General features: G+C 40.7%; 1 protein-coding gene across 4 annotated transcripts in view; it reads right to left on the bottom strand.

Annotated features, from left to right (window-relative positions):
• The window catches only part of TNNT2 (troponin T2, cardiac type), a 173,358-nt gene that overhangs the window by 77,648 nt on the left and 74,002 nt on the right, over window positions 1-21,708 (bottom strand). For 3 of the 4 annotated variants that reach the window (XM_075195632.1, XM_075195631.1, XM_075195634.1), the window contains 6 exons: window positions 13,717-13,767; window positions 12,736-12,771; window positions 8,283-8,306; window positions 7,725-7,746; window positions 6,515-6,575; window positions 2,976-3,092 (listed from right to left, as the gene is read on the bottom strand). In XM_075195632.1, the coding sequence (XP_075051733.1) occupies window positions 2,976-3,092; window positions 6,515-6,575; window positions 7,725-7,746; window positions 8,283-8,306; window positions 12,736-12,771; window positions 13,717-13,767 (311 nt within the window). The remainder of the gene's footprint in view (window positions 1-2,975; window positions 3,093-6,514; window positions 6,576-7,724; window positions 7,747-8,282; window positions 8,307-12,735; window positions 12,772-13,716; window positions 13,768-21,708) is intronic. The other variant, XM_075195633.1, reaches the window with a different exon arrangement.

The raw sequence follows: 21,708 nt of genomic DNA, 5'->3' as shown, positions 1-21,708 counted from the left end.
ACGTCACATTTGTCACAGGCAGGCTACTCTGTGTATCACCGGCTTCACTAAGAGGCATACAGCTGACAATCTGTAACAAAAACTAAGGGATGTCATTGCAACATGGCTTATCCTGCTTGGACTCTACTCAGGATATGCCATTTCTGATAACGCCACCAATATTGTCAGAGCATTACAGCTGGGTGAATTCCATCACTTTCCCTGTTTTGCTCACACAATAAACTTGGTGGTGCAGAGCTTTTTAGAATATGACAGGGACGTGCAGGAGATGCTGTCTGTGGCCCGTAAAATATCTGGACATTTCCGGCATTCGGCAACAGCGTGTAGGAGATTGCAGCAGCTGCAAGAACAATTTAATTTGCCTTGCCACCAACTGAAGCAAGAAGTGGTGACAAGGTGGATTTCCACCCTGTATATGCTTCTGCGTATGAAGGAACAGCGTAAAGCCATGCACGCTTACTCCACAAGCCATGACATTGGGAAAGGAGAGGGATGTATTTTAGTCAAGTGTAGTGGAGAATACTTTCCGTGTTGTGCAAGGTGCTGAAACCATTTGAAGTAGTCACCTGTGAAGTGAGTTCAGGCACTGCGAGCTTGAGTCAAGTTATTCCCTTAATTAGACTTTTGGAAAAGCAGCTTGAGAAACTGAAGGAGGAGATTAAACAAAGCAATTCCATTAAATATGTCGGACTTGTACATAAATTACTTTATTTGCTTAGCCAGGATCCAAGAGTTATCACAATCTTGAAATTGGATCACTACATTTTGGCGACTGTTCTTGATCCTCGGTTTAAGACCTATGTCTTCTCTTTGTTTCCAACTGACCCAGATCTGAAGAGATGCAAGGAGCTCCAGGTGAGCAAGATGACAGCTCAAGTGTTATGTGACAGGACAGTGTCTCCTCTGATCCTACTATCAACATCTAAAGGATGGTGGAGGATTATTTTCACGATAGCATAAAAATAGACACATCAGACAGTCCCTTTACATACTGGGAGGAAAAAAAGGGAATTTGGAGACCCATGTACCAACTCGCTTTGCACTGCCTAAGCTGCCCACCATCCAGTGTGTACTTGGAAAGAGTTTTTAGCACAGCCGAGAACCTTGTCAGCGATCGGCGTAGGAGGCTACTACCTCAAAATGTGGAAAAGATGATGTTCATAAAAATGAACTTCAAGTTCCACGAGGAAGGCCTTTCCCGCCATATACATCAAAATACTGAGACTTCTGTAACAGTGGATTCTAGCGGTGATGAATTAATAATGTGTGAGGATGATGAGGGTGAGGATGAGGCTGAGGATGATGACAACAACATCTTGCCACAGTAGAGTTCATTAACACCACTGTGTTAGTGGTGCCACTTAGGTGGCTTAAAGCCATTGTTACCTTGTTTTGTGGGGGCCCAAACAAACCAAGCACTTCAGCCACAAGGAGTGCCACTTTTATGGCTGAAATGCTTGGTTTGTTAAAGTGTGCATGTCCTTTTTAAGATCCAACATAAGGGTGGGTGGGTCCATCTTGCACCACTTTTCTTTTCTACCACTGCTGTGTGCCAATGTGTCCTAGATGTGGTAGAAACTGCCATGTGTATGAGTCATTGCTCTGTCGCTTACCGTCCAGCCAGATCGCTGCAGTATTTGTCCAACAGTGTATGAAAATAATATTGTGACCTGTGAGGTGGTTAAAATTGACTGCAAATGACTTGAAATTAGTGTTATTGAGGTTAATAATAATGTAGAATCAAAAAAGTGCAAAAAGATGTGATTTTAGCATATTTTAGCAATTTTTTTTTTTTTAAAAACCAAAACACATTATGGTGGTTTTGCCAAAACCAAAACCAAAATACGAAGCTAATCCAGATCCAAAACCAAAACCGCTTCACTGGGGTCAGTGAGCAATTCTAGTTTCAAGTAGGGAGGTATAAGCAAGACACGTAAACATGTATTTTATTTTTTATGTTTTTATTGCAATCATCAAGTATTTGATGGTCCATTTTGTATGGTTTGCCATGCGCTGGAACTGTATGTAAGGTTGGTCATAGATCTATTGTATTATAAAATTTCAGAGGTATTTCTCTACATTGGATTTCAGCCTGCATTGTTTAATGTGTAGGCATATCTCATTACTCTTATATACTGTTTTGATGATGTCAATTGATTTGAACTAACTATGTGTATATAATGCTGAAAATTGGGATATTTGTAATGGTGGCGAAGCCATTTGATTTTCAATAACAGGTCTCAAGTATGAACCCACCCTTACTGTACTTTGCCTACACTTATTCCCTCACCCCTTCTGCCTCTCTCAAGGTGTTACAAGTATAACATGCAGCCGAATCTTTATATGGAAGTATACGTACACATTTTTTGATCACATAAGCAGATTGGAAATGCATATTTTAGGCCCCCAAAAATTTTACATACAATTCTATATGAGCCCCACAGTATGGAATGGCATTCTGTGGAATAGTGAAGCAAAAGTAGAACTCAAATGAAAACATGAGGAATTAGTTCATATTTTGCTCCAAACATTTAAGCCTGCAAATCTATAGCGTTCATCTGCCCAGGGATATCTGTAAAAAAGCCTGTTTTGCTGTGAAACTTAACTGACGTGAAATTTCACTATGATTTCTCTCATCTCTATAAAAATATATCTTAGACTATTTTATTGCCAATTGTTGCTAAAATTTTAAGCAGATCTGGTTAATATTGTAAATAGAGAAACACTTTAAATGTTATTGAGTGTCTTAAATAATCTAGCACTTTATTTGGAATTATTCAGTGTTCATTATATGTAGACTCAAATATGTAATCAATTGGTATATTTTAATCACCAATATTTTAAATACTTATGGTGCACTGATTATTCGACCTAATCAAATCACAAAAGGTTAAGGGTGACTACTACGCATTCTGCTTTTCTACACATAATTCAGCTGAAATATAAATACTCAAGATAAGAAGAGGTCTTTTTACCATGCGGTCTGTCAAATCCAATAGTTCTTCTTCCTCCTTCTTACGATTCTCAAAGTGAGCTTCAATAAGTGTCTGAAGTTCTGTAAGATCCTTTTCCATGCGTTTTCTGTGGATATCCTGTAAGAAGAAAGATTGGCAATGGACAAACTCAATAGTAGTTACAACGGATAAAACAAATATATCTCTCTATCTCTATCTCTATATATGAAAAAATGACATTATAAACAACTCCCATATTACAATTTACATGATTTCCAATCTATAGGAAGTAAAAATGCCACACAAAAAATGGAAAATGTGTGTGCAAGATATAACTTTTGGTTATTAAAGCCAATGTACTACTACTCTAGTAACTAACTATTGCTGCTTTGCAAAGTAAAATCTGTTTTTGGTATAAATATATTGGCATTGCTGTTCATCATCTTGATTTCTCAGTGTAAGCTAGCTGGTCCATGTAAAACATCCATAAGTGAGGAGATGGTATTTCAGCATGGCAAAGTAGAGCTAAAATCACCCAGGGAACCTGTAGGGACCTGATTCATTAAGGATCTTAAATGAAGAGGATCCTTATTTCAGTCTCCTGGACAAAACCATGTTACAATGCAAGGGGTGCAAATGAGTGTTCTGTTTTGCACATAAGTTAAATACTGACTGTTTTTTCATGTAACACACAAAAACTTGATAGCTTATTTGTACACTGAAATTTAAAGTTGATATGTGTGTTACATGAAAAAAACAGTCATTATTTAAACAGAACACTCATTTGCACCCCTTGCATTGTAACATGGTTTTGTCCAGGAGACTGAAATAAGGATCCTCTTCATTTAAGATCCTTAATGAATCAGGCCCTAGGTCACTGCTGAGTTAACTAGAATTAGATGCTTCTTAGGGTAGGAGCCTGCAAACTATTGATGTTACTGATGTATGATTTCCCTTATATTATGCAATTTTTCATTGCCTGTAATCTGTAAACTCAGCATACACTGACAGTATTGTACAATAAACATGATCAAACTAATACATTCTTTTTTAAAAATATTTTTCTTTGAAAAACACAGGCAGTCTGACTAAGGATTCTCATGTCTTTTCTCACCTAGTACAAAGAAGGTATAAAAGGGTTTAAATCAAAATATACACTGTACCTCCAAGTTCTGAAGGCAGGGGCATGAGAGACTGTGCAGTAGCTGGAGGGGTGCAATCACCTTTGAGCTATCCTAAACATTGCTTAGCCAAATTGTTCTGTTGATCTTAAACATTTGCATCCTGTTCTTTGTTTGATATCACACCTGCACTTTGAAAGCAGCATTTAATAAGTCATTAATAAGTGGGGTTTAACTGATGTTAATTCATTATCAATAAAGTTTATAGGATTTTCTCTTTGCAAGCACTCTAGCTGTTCCCAAAGTGTCTGACACTGAATGTTAAGAACAGTTTTGCCTCCTTGTAGAGAAAATAAACATTTTGATACCAGGTCAATATAATGGAATATAAAACAGTGTATCCTGTTACACAGGCACATTCAGGGCTGAATTGGCCCACCAGGGTACCAAGAATATTCCGGTGGGCCCGACTGCCTGATGCCCCCCCCAATACCCAAGGGTTAAATGACAGGGTGAGTCCTTCCTGGGAATCAGCCATCCTATTGCTTAGGACTGCTGATCTGTTCCTCCCATCTCTTTCTCCGCTCTCCTCTGCTGACCTTATCACAAATTGAGCAAACACCAGTGGTCGAAGTGGAAATTTACAAGTGGCAGTATGGAAAAAAAAATTGAATGGAGTCTGATAGTTTGACAATCAAAGCAGTAGAAGAAGTAACAGTTTGCAGTACCACCAATTCCAGCCCACTTCGACCACTGGCGTATACACATGATATGTACACTGTCCCACGTGTGGAGATCGCAAAAGAAAAAGACTCTGCCTCTTCAGCACTAGATGAAAAAAAGCTAAAATGTAGGAATATGGGGTGATTTTAATGTAATGTAGTTGGGAGTGTGGTGTATTAATTTAATGGTGTGGGTAGGAGCTAATAATTTAAGTGAATAGGAGATATTCATTTATATATAGGATGATCGTAGGGGTACTAAATGGTAGTGCCTATTAATTTAAAGTGGGGTGATGGGACTGTTCAATACTGGGTTGGTTTGGGGGCTAATAGTTAAATGTCAGGCTGAGTTTGGGGAGAAGGTGGGCTATGTATTGAATGTGAATACTAATTGTTTAATGTCAGGCTGTTTAGGGAGGGAAATAGGTTTATTTATTAAATGTAAACACTATTAAATTTATGTCTGGGCTTGTTGGGGGGTAGTAGATGTATTTATTAAATTTAAATACTTTTAATATTATGTTGGAACTGGTTGGGGGGAAAGAGGTATACCTAATATATGTAAAATACTATTAATTTAATTTTTGGGCTGATTACAGGGAGAGAGACCTAAATATTAAATGTGGGTGTTATCCAGACAAGCTGCTCCAGAGCTTAAGACACAAACAGCAACAAATAGGGAAAACTGAAATAACAGGTAGGAGTGAAGAGGACAGACTGCAAACTGTCCAAATTCTTTTAGGGCAGTCTCGATTTTGGGTAACTGTTCCGCTTAGTCAGAACTTTGTCTCGATCTAAAGGCTGGGGCCCAGACTGTGCATTCTTTATGGATACTGTATTCTTTATATACTACACTATGGCACTATGTCCTCCATTGGCTGACTGTACCCGCTTAGTGGCTGGTGATGCCTGTCTGGAGGCTGGCCAAACACCCTTCTGGTGGCTGATCATGGCCCTTCAGCAACACACTATTGCTTTTCTATGGAGCATACTCCATGGACCCCTGCCATTGCAACCCTCCTGGTGGGCCCTACATGTCCAAGTTCCACACTGGACACACTGCAAAAAGCTAAACTAATGTAAAAGCAGTGTTTTCCTCTGTGCATTTGTTATTCTTAAATATGTTATTATTCTAAAGAGGTCATTCCCATCTATGCATTGGAGCATATGAGCCAACTTTTTAAAATAATCTCTGCTACTTCTTAAAAAAGTTGCATGCTAAGGGTCTAATTCAGATTGAGACGCAGTTTGCGAAGTACAGCTTTGTGTTTTTCACATTGCACATGCTTAAAAAGTGAACGTATGCAACTTTGGCTATTTAGCATGTGGTGTTAAGTGGATGCCTCTGCTACTCATTCAGAACTGGACAAATCTTCAAATCTGAAGATGGCGTACATAGGCATACACTTGCATGTAACTTTTAGAGTGGCAAGTTATGCTAACACTTGTGTTCCACTCTGAATCAGTGCCTAAATATTTATCGGCTAATGTGTGCTTTTCCATCTTCCTTGATACATCAAAAATGCATGTCATTTTTTAGATGCGTTTCACTTTTATTCGTCATTCCTTAAGAAATCATTTGTGCGTTGCTGCAGTCTGCAAAGTAGAATATAATTATATGGAATAGATTTGTTTTTTTAATATCTCAAAATGATATTATAATGCGTATGAAACCCTCAGAAATATTAGCAAATGGAAAAAATGTGAATACACTTACATCAAAATCAACTTTTTCTCCATCTGGTATTTTCAGAGGCACCAGGTTTGGCATGAACAACCTAAAAAGAGAACATGGAAAATAGATTTATGACATAGTATCTGGAATCATTTACTATGCTAACCTCAATTTATTGCTTACATAATTACAGCTGCATTTGTAACTCGTTAATTGCAAGGAAATGGTCACCCATGATGTTGGTAGTTGTATCAATGTAAGACAGTGACTTTACAAAATTGCATGATCAAAGCTTCTTGAGTATATACATTTTAACCTGATTCTTACACTAAATGAAGGGAGTAAAAATGGAGTAAAAACATAAAGAGTACCTTGTTCAGGTCTAAGAGAAGTGTATCTCTTTGCAGATTAGTATCATATTAGTATTGCACAGTTGGCAGAAAATAGTACACACAAATCTATAGCGTTCATCTGCCCAGGGATATCCAAAAATGATCTAATGATTTTCAATCCGATGGTTCTTGGACATCACACTTATGTTGGGACCAAACATGTGGTGATGAAGGGGCGATTTGCTGGCATTGCAGTGTCTGTGGCAAGCTTAAATGAAACAGCAGTTTAGATCTCCCATTTTAGTGTATACACCATAACAATGTATATGATGATGTATGAACTAGTCTATGTTTCCCATGTGTGTGTGTCATAATCAATGGCAAAACTGAGCCACTCCAGGGGATGTAGTCACAACAAGGCCTGGATGGCATGGAGTCCTGGCAATGCCAGGTCATCCTCTCAAGGACCCACTCTGCTCTCATTAGAGCAAAACAGGGTACTCTGTTAAGCGAGCACCACACCAGATCATGCTCAGAAGAAAGGAGCAGGGGCTTCTTCTGAGCATGCTCGGGTCTGGCATGTGCAATGAATTCCTGGACAAGACTTCTGTGGACTGATGCATTCTCAGAAAAGGCCCTGCTCTGCTCCCCTGTGAACAAAGTGGGTCCCTAGAGGATGAAGTGACATCCCCAGGCCCTCCCCCAAATTTTGCTATGGAGTGCAATGCAGTATTCCAACCCTGGTCACAATGGTAGTTCTTTTATCTGCACCCTACTAGTGTGCACCCTACTACTGCACCCTACATGACAGATGCTGTACCATATTAGCTTGATGAAGAAAGATAAGAGAGTTTGCAACTAAACTCAATAGCCTTAGTAAATAAAGGTGATCACATTAAGTTTTTTTTTTTTAAACTCACTTGGGTTTGGGTTTTGATTCCTCTGGTACCAGAAATATTATGGGGGGAAAAAGGAAAGATTAGTTATTTAGCAAATTCCTAGTATACTGCTGCTTTAACATAAAGTATCAAAGGAGAACTGCTGTAATATGAAGATATTATTATTATATTTCATAAATAATGCTGTAGAACCAGAAAGTTTATTCTATCATCTTGTCATTTTAGATACTTCTAGAAAATCTTTATTTAGCAATAACTTTTTCAGTAAGATAATAAGTGCTTAATACTAGAGCAACTACCCCTAAAAGAAATGGGTCAGGTTGAAAGCTATGCAAACTGTGTTCCCCATGTAAGTGCCTTGTAGACATGCTTCTCCACCGGTAGAAACATATTGGGAAGCATTACAATTCATATTCAGGAACAACATAGACACAACTATTTGCAAATAAAATAAATATTACAACTAATTTTCTCTTCAAACTATATAAGTACCTATAAATAGTGTGTAATTATAACCACTACTTGAGAAATATAACAATAAAACTCAAACATTAAACTTTTTTTTATAACAAACCTTACCTTCTCCATGTTCCTCATATATACCTGTGAAAATGAAAAATGAATGGGTTGAGTTATACTTTGATTGATATAACTACTCGTTTGTATTTAAAGGAACTATGCACTGTTCATAAAATTGTACCTACACCTTGATAGGTGACACCATACAACAGGATCTATCTCATCTTCTTTATGTCTTAGAAAGACAAGTGTTACCTTGTTATTAATAGTTGAGTTTTGTTATTTGAGTAAGGTAATCCAAAAATCTACTCACAAGTCTTACCCATAAACCCGACTAAAGCTATAAAACTCTCCTAAGTTCTGAAAGACCTCTGATTTTGCATGGCCAAATCCTAAAATTGTAAGAATGAAAGTGATATTTACTTGAAATAGTCATACACTACGCCTCTCATTCAGCAAATAGGATGGGGCACACTTATGTGATCTTTGCCCAAGGCCCTCTAAGGTATTAAAAAAGCTGCAGGGCACAGTGCAAACTTCATGGCCTCCATCCTAGTGACCTAGTCCCTACCCATCCCTCTGGAGCCAGATGGTAGATGGGGTTTGCAGGCTACCTCTATATGTGCGTGTCTAAGGGGCCTATTTATCAAAGTTTTCCCCGTGTTAAAACTCCAAAAAAAAACAGATTTCAGTCCTTGACATCCAATTAAAATTAATACACTCAAAAAACAACAGTAAAGTAGTGAAAAGAAACAACAGTAAAGTAATGAAAAGAAAACAGTGTCAGGATTCCCAAGTATAAAAGCCACTGAGAGGGTGCAAGTGAAAATAAGTGGCTTTTATTTAACACAGTTTACACAAGTAAGGGATGCAATACATGGTAAGGCATCATATACAAGTCAGAAGAGTATGGCAGATATAACAAGGATTACTCAGGAAGTCACAGATGAAGAGGATGGTCAATACTAATAAAGGGCAAAGAGGCAGTGTAGAGAAGCTAGAGAGACCACGGGTGTCAGGATATCTGGTTTACTCTGGAGGCACGAGGCACCGGATAAGTCACAGGTGTCAGATCTGCAGGTTACTCAGGAGGCTCGAGGCACCGGGTGAGTCACGGGTATCAGGACCGCAGGTTACTTGGACTCTAGAGGCAAAAGGCACCAGATGCGTCACAGTTTGCAGGACTCCAGGTAACTCGGGAGGCACAAGGCACAGAATGATCAGCAAGCCGAGAAAGTAAGTTGGTCTGCGGAGGCGTTATCACTAGAAACTGGAGATGACACACAGGGTGCAATAGAATACAGACACAGGAGCTGGATTTGTCACTGATTGTAGGTGCAGAATTACTAGTGGTGCAATGGAATGCATACTCCGTAAAGCAGGAGGGTCAAACAAGCCAGGGGTCAAAGCTACACGGTAAACCACAATACCAGGGAGAAGGCAGAAGAGAAGTCACAACAAAGCTGGGTCTGGGTGTTAAGATGAGGTGCAAAACGAGGAGCCAAGCATTGGTCAAATCCAGGAAATCAAACAGGAATCATAAATAGGAAAACCAGCAGCAGTAAAGGCAACAGATGAACTGGCAAAGGCTGCTGGGGCAGGCAGGCTTTTATAGGCCAGGGAGAGGTGCAAAGCATCCTGGAGAACGAGTTTAGCTCTGGCAGGTAGTAGAGCAGTCCAAGTACCACAGTGTCCCCGTTGGTGGAAAAGTGGTACTGCAAACTGGATACATGAAAAGGCAAAATCCAACATAGTTCTTGGCAGACAGGAGCTGCAGGAGGCAAGCAGCGTCCAAAAGGGAGATGCTGCAGAGCAGCCGGAGGCAGATTGTGACAAACGGGATCTGTAGTAGAGTCTTAATATAGGTAAAATAGGAATTATCAAGATGGTACAGATGCCCGAGCCTCCTGCATCGAATGTGTCTGGGAGTTCCTAATATCTTTTAGAGGTGCAATAATGAGATGGGCAGCTTTATCTATTTCTGGTGCGAGTGTTGAAAAAATGGTGGATTTTTTGGAAAAGGTTGTGAATATCACAAACTAACACTGAGAGGTGATGAACCTTGAATCTAGCGAATAATCCCATTACCAGGTACAAAAAGTCTTTACCAAAACTTGAAAACAATAATGTTGCCAAGACAGTGATACCCACTTGTGGGAAGTCATTCACCTCTCCAACATTGAGAGATTGGTTCACAGGAATTGGAGGACATATTGTCCTCAGAAAATGACAAATATGCAGATTTGAGTGCCACATGGTTCCAGTGGCTGGAATTTAAAGAAAAAATGCAACAGGGAATAGTTTGATGCCCATTGAGTGGGAAATTAGCCTGAATAACCATATCCTCCCTATGATTATGAGACCTAATTTTTCTCTGTAGGAGATCAACTTCAACTTCCATCCCTCCTCTGAACTATACCCTCCTGGTCCCTTTCTTACTTTTAATAATTCGTTTCACTCGAAGTAATTCCCTGGGAAGCTTTAAACAATATATTTGTCATCAGTAAGAGTCTTCTGAATCCAAGACGGCTGTCAGTTCTAAAGATTTATGGACTCCTTTCTTTGATACTTCTTTATTTACTCTAGTTTTAAAACTATTACTTGGATTAGTATCACTATAAAGTAGTTGTTATTATGTTTGCTTGTTATTATGTTTGTTTCACTTTTAATTTCTACAAAATTGAAAGAAGGGTTGTGAAGCAGATAAATTGGGTTCAAAAAAAGTTGAGGATTTTAAGAACTTTTGGATTGAAAAATGAAAGCACAAAGCTTAATGATACAGCAATAGTTTCTAAATTTAAAGTATTTTTCATAATCTTACATTTGAAAAATGTTTTGGCTGGTGTGGTAAATTAATTTAATTTAATTTAATTTTAATTAGGGATTTTTGAAGATCAAAATCAGAACTGATCAGGACTGATATAAGTGCATCAGATTGACCTCTGCAGCAAAGTTCGCAGTATTATTGAAGTTTTACAATACTTTATTGGTATGCTTAATTGAGAAGAGAAAATGTGGACCCACACTGCTTCATTATTAGCATAAGTGTGCTCATTTGTTTGCATATTTCAAGGTGCATGCCTACTTTAAGAGTGAAACTTTAAAGTCCAACTTATTACTAACTTTATTGCAACCCTCTGCATTATTTTCAACTTTTCCATTTTAATTTCCAAAATTCCTGCTCAGTTTAGCCTTATTTATGTCTTTAATTATGAGAGATAGGGGGCTTTGGGATTTTAACATTTGTATGCAAAAGTGGGTGCACTCATGTGCACCGATCCACATTCATCAGAGTAGACCCCCAATTCTCCCAACTCCTCCCATCAGACAGTGCAAATGTATCAAACCATCAGATGTGGCTACCTTTGCCTTTAAATCTATGTGTTTACCAGTAGAAATGGATGTATTTATGCAAAATTAGATATGTGATGTCACAAAACAGTATTTGAACTGCGCTTTTGGACTTTTGTAAAAGAGCCTTACTATGTCATGTATGACATAACATGTCACAACATTCTGTCTACACCACTCCTCCCTTTAGTTATGTAAATCCACCAACAATCCTGATTTCGGTGGAAAAGTCCTGTGGCCGAAAAAGAGAGTGGCTTCACAATTTAGGGACTTGACAAGATTATTTTGTAGAGAGATTTGTGCAGATTGGGCCAGGAACATGGATTAAGATATTCAGATTTCCAAATCAGGAATGCTATGTCATTTCCCTAAGGCAAGAACAATTTTGGTATCATTATAAAAACTTACAGCATGCACATAGATGGCAACAGGCCAGCTGGGCGAATGCTAAAGTAAAAAGGGAAACTTCTCTATTGCCAAGACTATATCCTTTCACTCAGCTATGTTAGTATACTGGCATTGGTGTTTGGCTATTAACAAGACCCCACACCATGATGGCAGTGTCTTGGTTGTGGGGGGGCGTAAATATATAGGGACATATATAACCACAGCCTGTGCATAAGAGAATAGATTTAATTTTTTAACAAAGTGTGGAAGAATCCAATGTATGTTATGCGTTCTGTGCTTAAAATTTAGACTGCACAGAAGTATATCTGCATATGGGCGGAGATTAGGCAAACTGTTCCACAAAATATACACTTCATACTGCATTTGAATGCAAAATGTTGCATGTTTCGCTTTTGGAAATTGGAGATGTGGCCTCTAGTACTGATAAGCAATTTATTACTAGGCTTAGTACACTGAGATCTTCATTCTCAGTGTCGACTAAAAACACTGCACAACTGTAATGTAGAAAGCCCAGCAATGACCTTTTTTTCTTCAGCTGACAGAGCTGAAGAAAAAATATTTTTATTTATATTTTAAATATAAATATTAAACTGTATTGTATTATTTATTTATTAGTTTGAATTAATAATAGGACAAATCTGGATTTTATTGCATGTCCGGTAACACAACATTGCCTTCTTCACACAAGTGCGATTCAGGTATATAAACAATATGTATAAATACTTTCTAATGTTTTTGTTCAGCTGGATCTTACCTCCTTCCTCTGCATTAGCATCTTCCTTATCATTATCTAGAAGTGTGAAACATACTTTTATATAGTTGCAAGTATGAAAAAATTGACAACCTATTTTTGAATGGCTTCCAATATGGCCAATCTTACACATGATGGTATGGGCCTTTTTTCTAACTTAGATTTTCTTTTACTAAGCTGTGGGTTTGCCCAGCTATTGCATTTTAGTAAATTTTACCATTTATCAGAGGAGTGATTTACTAGATCCCTAGTGGTGGGTCCCTACCTAATCTTCCTTTTGTACTATAAATGACAGCTGGAATTCTGATTGGCTAGCTGCTGGTATTCTGAAACAGCTCTGTCCACTTGATATTTCCCACCTCCTGCAGGGTATGGTTTAGTGCAGGGGTAGGCACCCTGCGGCTCTCCAGGTGTTATGAAACTACAATTCCCAGCATGCTTTGCCAGTAGATAACCAGCGGATAGGTGGCAAGGCATGCTGGAATTTGTAGTTTCACAACACCTGGAGAGCCGCAGGTTGCCTACCCCTGGTTTAGTGGATCAGTGATTACAACCGGGGGAAAGTTTATCAGCTGCGGGTTTGAAAAAGTGGAGATGTTTCCTATAGCAACTAATCAGATCCTAGTTATCATGTATATAGTACATTTTACAAAATGACAGCTAGAATCTGCTTGGTTGCTATAGGCCACGTCTTCACTTTTCCAAAACCACAGCTGGATAAATTTGGAAAGTATTTCTTTAACTATTTGATGCTGAAGATATGTGTACATTAATTATGTAAATAAATCTAGTTTATTGTAAGTAGAAAATAGGTTGTAATTCTATTAAAGCACACATTATGGCTTGCTACTATTGTGTGATAAAACTCATGCAGCATCCTCTTCTAAAAGTACTGAACATTATCTGAAAGTTGAGAGGTACACATATGTATAAACCCCAACAACATATATGTGATGTTAATAAATGCATTAGTTTAAAATCAACCTTTTTCGACAATGTCCTCCTCTTCCTCTTCATCTCCTCTTGTCTCTTGCACTGCAAACATTAAATCAGACTGACATTAATACTATCAAGTGTATATACTTTTTAATTCAGAAAATGTTTTATGATTATAACTAACACATGTATATACAGTGTGCAAAAACATACCGGTAGGTCTAGTGTAAAAATAGAGAATTTCATTAAGAAATGTTTTAGCATGAGAAAGACAGAGCATCACTTAATAGGCATAATACACTGAATGTATTATTATTATTATTATTATTATTATTATTATTATTATTTATTATTATTATTATTATCCTTAAATTATAAGAACTTATGACATGAAATATGACATATTAAACAATGCTGTATATTGAGGAGATTATAATGTAAAACAATCACGTACAATGACATAAAACAAAAAGTATAGACGGCCTTACAATCTAAGAGGTGTGTAGAAAAATTAGCACTTATGGTAGCAGAAAAATAATAGTAGCAGCAGGTAGGTAAAATGTGTGTGGCTACTATAAGGCAGAAGAATTATCACTCACCAATATTTAAGCAGCCACTTGTGACTGGCATGTTTTTGTTACTATAGGTGGTGATGGAGATGAAGATATGAAGTCATTGTAGAAATCTTATGACAGTCAGCTGCTGGCAACTTATTGTAACAACTCACCTGTCCTCGCTCCAGCACCGCAATCCTCTCTTCTTCCGGGTCGCGGCGGCGCTGTCACATGACAGTCGGGGCGGGGAATTCAAATCTGCGAACTACTAAAGTCCTGCTCTGACGCCTGGACAGCGTCAGAGCAACTTACTATGTACCCTGACTAGGTGCTTCTCGTGTGTCTTCCGTGTACCAGTTCCTTGCAGGCTTTTCAGACATTAACTCCTCGTGTACCAGACCCAGGCTTGCTGACAACGTATTATCTCCATTCCAAGTGTACCAGACCCAGGCTTGCTGACTACGTATTATCTCCACTCCAAGTGTACCAGACCCAGGCTTGCTGACTTCGTATTATCTCCATTCCAAGTGTACCAGACCCAGGCTTGCTGATTACGTATTATCTCCACTCCAAGTGTACCAGACCCAGGCTTGCTGACTTCATATTATCTCCACTCCAAGTGTACCAGACCCAGGCTTGCTGACTACGTATTATCACCACGCCAAGTGTACCAGACCCAGGCTTGCTGACTACGTATTATCTCCACGCCAAGTGTACCAGACCCAGGCTTGCTGACTACGTATTCATCTCCATTCCAAGTGCACCAGACCTCGGCTATCCTGATACTACCTTCCAGTTCCAGTGTTATCGTGGGCTACCTCTTACATCCTTACCTCTAGAGGCAGACCAGTGGACCGCGACCTGCGATCCTCCGCAGCAAAGCCCATCCCGCCTTGCGGCGGTTCTTGGTGAACACCAGGGTGTTCGTTAGACTCTGCACCACCGGCCGGCCAGCGCTGATCTAGAGTAAGACAAGTGCTCCATATTCATTACTTACTTTGCTACATAATTGTTACAGTTTGCTCTGACCAAAAATATGGATACTTCAGGAGACCCCTCCCCTAGGGATTTGCTCCAACACCTCTTAGGAAGAGTAGAGAAACAGGAATCCAATCAGGATCAATTACTAAAATTTTTACAAGGACTATCAGCCTGAATGAATACTTTACAAACAACTTTAGCGGCATCCGGGATGGCATCAGCTCCCGTTCAGGCTCCTCCAGCCGCCCCTTCACCTGCAGGTGCAGCATCATCTTTGCGTATTCCTAACCCACCTAAGTTTGACGGGAAACCTAAATTATGTAGGGGATTTTTAAACCAATGTGCTATACAATTTGAGCTTCTTCCTGGAACCTTCCCCTCTGAAAAAGCAAAAGTAGCATATATAATATCCCTTTTGTCTGGTCAGGCCCTAGTCTGGGCATCTCCACTCTGGGAGAGAGATGATCCCTTATTACATAATTACTCCAATTTCCTTTCTACCTTCAAGAAGGTTTTTGATGAGCCAGGACGAGTCGTTAATGCAGCTACCAGTATTCTTCGGCTCCGGCAAGGGAGCTTTTCTGTAGGTCAATACGCTGTGCAGTTTAGAACAATGGCCTCAGAGCTCCGATGGAATAACAAAGCTTTAACAGCTGCTTTTTGGCAAGGTCTTACAGACCGAATTAAGGACGTATTGATTTCCCAAGAACTCCCTACTTCTTTGGATGACTTAATCTCCTTATGCATTAAAATTGACCTTCGCTTCAAGGAGCGATCCTTAGAAAAGGAACAATCCCGGCGTGGTCCCTTTCGTCTTGCTCCTAATTTCCAGACCCCTGTTCAGCCTCTGGAGGAACCCATGCAGCTTGGTAGAACCCGCCTCTCAGTTGAGGAGAGAGAGAGAAGGTTCAGGAACAGTTTGTGTTTGTACTGTGGCGAGGGGAGTCATCTTTTGAGTACCTGTCCTAAGCATCCGGGAAACGACAGAACCTAATGTTTAATAGGGAGGTTTCGTTAGGCTCCTCTGTTCAAATCCTCTCTTCTTTCAACAGCAAAGATTGTCTTATTATTCCCTGTGAAGTAGTGGTATGTTCCAAGGTCCACCCTGTTTCTGCATTATTGGATTCCGGGGCAGCAAGCAATTTTATTTCCTCAACGGCCATCTCTCAATTAGGTATTCCTACCCAGCCCTTAGAGAGGCCCATCTCCCTGACCGCCATTGACGGAGGTACCATTTCTGGAGGACATATTCTATTCAGAACCATACCTTTAACTTTCAGAGTTGGAGTACTTCATGTTGAGACCATTTCTTTTTTAGTAATTCCTAAGACCATTAACTCCTTGATTCTAGGCCTGCCACGGCTTCATCATCACTCTCCTGGAATAGACTGGCATACCGGTGAGATTCTTTCCTGGAGTTCGACTTGCCACAGCAATTGTTTGACTAAGGTAACCCCTGTTTTTTCCAAGATTAGTGCTCAACTGGGCAACCCCCAACTCTTGCCAAGTCATTAGCAAAGTTTTTCAGATGTCTTCTGTGAACAGGAAGCTACTAAACTTCCACCTCATAGGAGTTGGGACTGTGCTATTAATCTTAAACCTGGTAAACCTATTCCCCGCGGACGCATTTTTCCCTTGTCTGTTCCCGAAGCCAATGCAGTATCTGAATACATTCAAGAAAATCTGAAGAGAGGATTCATACGGAAATCATCATCTTCAGCAGGGGCAGGCCTTTTCTTTGTAAAGAAGAAGGATGGGGGCCTTCGCCCTTGTATTGATTACCGTGCCATCAATTCTATCACAGTGAAAAACAGATATCCACTGCCTTTGATCTCTGAGCTCTTTGATCAAATAAAGGGGGCCTCTATTTTTTTCTAAGTTGGACTTAAGAGGTGCATACAACCTAATTAAAATAAAGGAAGGGGATGAATGGAAAACAGCTTTTAATACATGGGATGGACACTTTGAATACTTGGTAATGCCCTTTGGGCTGTGTAATGCTCCTGCTGTTTTCCAAAAGTTTATGAATAAGATCTTCCAAGATTTGCTCTACCAATTTGTAGTTATCTACCTAGATGACATCCTTATATTTTCCCCAGATCTCGCATCTCATCGCAGACATGTAAGAGAAGTATTGAGCAGGCTTCGGAGATATCAATTATTTTGCAAACTCGAAAAATGTGTGTTCGAACAAGAGAATCTTCCCTTCCTAGGATATATTATATCCAAGACTGGCCTTCAAATGGACCCATCCAAGCTTAAAGCCATCCTGGATTGGCCACAACCATCAGGCCTTAAAGCTACTCAGCGATTTCTAAGGTTCTCTAATTATTATCGACAGTTTATTAAGGGTTATTCTTCATTAGTAGCTCCCATTACAGCCCTCACTTGTAAATCCGCCAATCCTAAAATCTGGATTTCTGAAGCAGTGCAAGCCTTTAAAGACCTCAAGACCTTATTGTCACTCACCGGACTGTGAGTGCTACTTCTCGTGTATTTAGGAACCGTGGCCGTCCGCCATCCTGAGGGTCTGCGCATGTGCAGCCCTTTCAAGCCTTCAGTACCTGTTGCTTTTCATTAATTGGCTGATCAGGCAACACTCCCTATTTAAAGCACCTGAGGTCAATACCTCGTTGCCTGATCTTGGAGTCTCATTCCCATGAGCCTCTGAAGGTGTTCCTGTGTTTCCTCGTGTATTCAGCTCCTGCTGATTCCTGTTTATTCCATTGTGGTTTCCAGACCACTTTAACTCTCGTGTGTTCATCGTGTCTGCAACCAGCTGATTCCTATCTGCTGACTCTGTTGCTTCTACTGAGTTCCTGCTCACTTCAACGCTCCTGTGTTCATCGTGGCTGCACCAGCTGATTCCTATCCGCTGCCTCCGTTGCTGCTACAGAGTTCCTGCTCACTTCAACTCTCCTGTGTTCATCGTGGCTGCACCAGCTGATTCCTATCCGCTGCCTCCGTTGCTGCTACAGTGTTCCTGCTCACTTCAACTCTCCTGTGTTCATCGTGGCTGCACCAGCTGATTCCTATCCGCTGCCTCCGTTGCTGCTACAGTGTTCCTGCTCACTTCAACTCTCCTGTGTTCATCGTGGCTGCACCAGCTGATTCCCATCCGCTGCCTCCGTTGCTTCTACAGAGTTCCTGCTCACTTCAACTCTCTTGAGTTCATCGGGTCGGCGCTCCGCTGCTTCCATCTCTACTACTGGATATCAGACCGCCTCAACTCTCCCGTGTTCTTCATGTTTCCAGTTCCACATACTACTGCTTCCTGAGTATTGCCCCGTTCATGCTGGTTTACCTGCCGTGCACTGCACCAACCTGATTACCGCTTCCACCTTCCAGTGGTCTCTCCTCCTGCCGGCCTTCAGCCGTTCAGGTATCCCTGCACCTCTCTCTGACAGCCTGCTCTCCTGAACCGCAGTATGCATACTTCTCATTGACTTTGCTTGTGTATTGCGTATCTAGCTGGACTGAGTTGTGTTCTCCTCCGGAGTCTCCTATCCACTGAGATTATTGCTACCATTGACTTTGTTTCCTATTGCCTGGATAGTTATTGTGACTTTGTATATTTAAGCAGTGCTGCTCAGTTATCATTGTATTGTGGATATCATCGTGGGATCAAGTTCTGTGTGCCCCGTGTATATTCTGCATTGCATTCATCTCCTCGTGCCCCTCCTCACATATATATTGCAGTGGTACAACTTGATGACGCAGACCACTGACTTCCCTGTTACCTACCTTCACCTGGATTCCATTCCTTCACCTAGACAGCGGTAAAACTTGCTATACGCAGACCGCTGACTCTCACTACCTTCTCGCTACTCCTGGACATTCCTCCTCACTATAGCAGTGGTACAACTTGCTATACGCAGACCACTGACTTTGCTCACGTTTCCTTGTCCATCTACTTCCTCGTGTACAGTCATCTACTCATTACCAGTGCTGCTAGTCATAGACTTTCCTCGAGCATTCTCTCACCATCTGCTGTTTCTCCTGTTCCGTTGTCACCCTGCTACCAGAGTACAATATTACCAACTATATTACTCTGGTAAGTTCGTCATCTGGTGATATCCTGGGTAAAGACTCCTAGTGCCCGTGAAAGTAAGATCAGGCCTTGACAGACCCAGATGCGGAACCTACAGCTAAAGAGATGCTGCAGCATCTGGTTACCCGTATGGAGCAACAGGATGCTCGCCAACAACTTTTGCTGCAATGTTACCAGGTGTTAGCCTCCCAAGGAACGTCTGTGCAAAATATCACAGCTACTGTTGATGCTCCTGTGCTTTCCTCCGTTTCCCCAGTGCCATCCCAGGTGTCTATGGCTTCCACGCTTCACCTGCCTACTCCGTCAAAATATGATGGAGACCCCAAAACATGCAGGGGTTTTCTAAATCAATGCTCAGTTCATTTTGAGCTCCAACCTCAAAATTTCTCTACTCATCGTTCCAGAGTGGCCTATCTCATTTCCTTGTTTTCCGGACAAGCTCTCGCATGGGCTTCCCCTCTGTGGGAAAGAAATGATCCATTATTACAGGATAGTGCCAAATTTATTTCTACGTTCCGAAGTGTGTTTGATGAACCTGGTCGTGTTATTTCCGCTGCATCCAGCATCCTCCGTCTACGTCAGGGTTCTCGTACAGTAGGCCAGTACGTCATTCAATTTCGGATATTAGCCTCTGAACTTCAGTGGAACACTGAAGCGCTAATTGCTGCCTTCTGGCAGGGGCTTTCTGATAAAATTAAAGATGCACTGACTACTCAAGAATTACCTACTTCGTTAGAAGATTTGATTTCTCTTTGCCATCGTGTAGACATGAGATTTCGTGAAAGAGAGTCTAAAAAAACAACTTCAGTTAAAGCACCTCTTCGCTCAAGTCCTCAACTTCGCCCAGCTTCATCTCCGGTGATACCCATGGAGATAGGTCGCTCCAAATTAACTTCAGAGGAGAGGGAACGAAGAGTAAAAAATAGACTTTGTATCTATTGTGCTGATTCCACGCATATGCTCAATTCATGCCCTAAAAAAATCGGGAAATGCCAGGCCCTAACCAGTTCTGGAGAGGTGAAGTTAGGGTCCCTGGAGTCCTCTCCATGTTCTACGAAATTAAAAGTTTGTGCTTTTGATGTTACAGTTTCCTTTGCTACCAAATCCTTTAAGTCCCAAGCACTTATTGACTCTGGAGCTGCGGGAAACTTTATTTCTAAATCCCTCGTGAATCAATGGTCCCTACCAGTGATTACTTTGAAGACACCTATTACTGTGACTGCTATCGATGGATCACGCATTATTAATGGTCTCATCACCCAGAGTACGTCTCCAGTAACCCTTCAAATTGGTGTATTACACCAAGAAGAAATTTCATTTTTAATTCTTCCTGTTACTACCAGTCCGATTGTTTTAGGCCTTCCATGGCTTCAACGTCACTCTCCTCAGATTGACTGGCACACTCCTCAAGTTACGTCTTGGGGAACTGAATGCCATCATCGTTGCCTCTCTCACGTCGTTCCTCTGAAAATACAGCAATCCTCCATTTCACCTTCCTCACCAGGACTTCCTCCTCAGTATGCTTCGTTTGCCGACGTATTTGATAAAACTCAGTCTGAACGTCTTCCTCCTCATCGTTCATGGGACTGTCCGATTGATCTTCAACCTGGCAAGACTCCTCCCAGGGGTCGTGTGTATCCACTTTCATTACCTGAAACTCAAGCTACATCTGAATATATCCAAGAGAATATCCAGCGAGGATTTATTCGACCTTCTACCTCTCCCGCTGGAGCCGGGATTTTCTTTGTAAAAAAGAAGGATGGATCATTACGCCCCTGCATAGATTTTCGTGGACTTAATGCCATAACTATCAAAAATCGGTATCCCATTCCACTTATTACTGAGTTATTTGATCGTATTAAGGGAGCTCGGATCTTTACCAAGTTGGATCTTCGTGGTGCCTACAATTTAATTAGAATCAGGTCCGGTGACGAATGGAAGACAGCTTTCAACACCAGAGACGGGCATTATGAATACTTAGTAATGCCCTTCGGGTTATGTAATGCCCCTGCTGTTTTCCAGGGTTTCATCAATGAGATCTTCCGGGACTTGTTATATGTTTGTGTCGTCGTCTATCTGGACGACATATTGATATTTTCGCAGGACCTGCCTTCTCATCATCAACATGTGGCAGAGGTCCTTTCCAGACTCCGGAAAAACTCATTATTCTGCAAGTTAGAAAAGTGTTCATTCGAGTTGCCCCAGATTCCATTTCTGGGATATATTGTCTCCGGAGTTGGTCTTCAGATGGATCCAGAAAAGGTGAATGCTGTGTTACATTGGCCTCAGCCAACTACTCTTCGTGCAATTCAGCGTTTTTTAGGTTTTGCCAATTACTATAGACGCTTCATTTAAGATTTCTCCTCGATTGCATCTCCTATTGTGGCCCTAACTCGTAAAGGGGCCAATACTAAGCAATGGTCCTCTGAGGCTCTTCAAGCCTTCCAGTTTCTT

Source organism: Mixophyes fleayi, chromosome 2, assembly GCF_038048845.1.
Source record: "Mixophyes fleayi isolate aMixFle1 chromosome 2, aMixFle1.hap1, whole genome shotgun sequence".
Taxonomy (NCBI): domain Eukaryota; kingdom Metazoa; phylum Chordata; class Amphibia; order Anura; family Limnodynastidae; genus Mixophyes; species Mixophyes fleayi.
Note: the sequence above shows the minus strand (reverse complement) of the source record. Positions and strands in the feature narration are given on the sequence as shown.